Here is an 843-nt window from a genome sequence, read left to right on the forward strand (position 1 = left end):
CCCCCGTCCGGGCCCCCTCCCCCAGCACAGGTCCCCTCCCCCTCCCCCCCTCCAGCCTGGGTCACCGCGGACGCGCGCACGGCCGGCGCGGGGAGGGGCGCCCTCCCGTCCACCTGAGCGCAGGCAGCGAATGGGAGGAAACCTTCTTTCCACGGGAGTTCAATTCCGGGCCGCGTTATCAGCAGACCTGCACAATTGGAACAACTATCCCGATATTTACTTTACGCTCCCGGCCGCCAACCCCCGAGTTCCAAACCACCGCGGCCGCCGCGGTCACATGCTCGCGCGTCCCGGTGACAAAGGTCCGCGGGCCCGGGCCGAGCGCCGCTACCCCGGCTGCGGGCGGGGAGACCCGCGAACGACGTCCCCGCCACGCCCGCCTCCCCCGCCCCCCGCCGGGGCACAGGTGACCGCGCTCCGCCCGCGCCGGCGCGACCACCCCGGGTCCGGGGTCGCGGCCGGCGCGGGAGGGGATCCCGAGGGGCGGAAGGGCGTCGCCGGGGAGGGGGGGGACCCCGGCCGGCCGCGTACCTCGGTGGGCTGGCTGATCTCGAACAGGTCCAGCCGGTTGGCGTTCCAGTGCTGGATGATGTCGGCCAGCTTCCGCCGCTCCTCATCGCGGCCGCCCGCCGACATCCTCCGGCCGCGCTCGCCCGCCCGCCCGCCCGGGCCGCCGCGGGGTCGGGGCCGGGTCGGGGTCGGGCGGGGGGCCACGCGCCTAGGTCTGCGGGCCCGGCTCGGGGCTCGGCCGCCTCGGCCCCGCCGGCCGGCGCCCCGTGCTCCCGGCTCCCGGCTCCGCGCGCCCGGTCCCGCTCTCCCGGCTCCGCGGCCGCGTCCGGCCGC

The 843-nt window shown here is 78.2% G+C and overlaps 1 protein-coding gene across 15 annotated transcripts in view; it reads right to left on the bottom strand.

Annotated features, from left to right (window-relative positions):
• Positions 1 to 833, bottom strand: part of AFDN (afadin, adherens junction formation factor) — a 133,642-nt gene extending 132,809 nt beyond the window's left edge. For 8 of the 15 annotated variants that reach the window (XR_008618312.1, XM_024122677.3, XM_024122674.3 and 5 more), the window contains exon 1: positions 532 to 832. Coding sequence is in view for 14 of the 15 variants with exons in the window: in XM_024122677.3 (XP_023978445.1) it covers positions 532 to 636 (105 nt within the window). In the remaining variant the exon portion in view is untranslated. Of the gene's footprint in view, positions 1 to 531 lie in introns of all 15 variants that reach the window. The other 7 variants (XM_024122678.3, XM_028494762.2, XM_024122679.3 and 4 more) reach the window with 2 other exon arrangements.
• Positions 834 to 843: the final 10 nt, after the last annotated feature.

The sequence above is a fragment of the Physeter macrocephalus genome, chromosome 10 (assembly GCF_002837175.3).
Source record: "Physeter macrocephalus isolate SW-GA chromosome 10, ASM283717v5, whole genome shotgun sequence".
Classification (NCBI taxonomy): Eukaryota; Metazoa; Chordata; class Mammalia; order Artiodactyla; family Physeteridae; genus Physeter; species Physeter macrocephalus.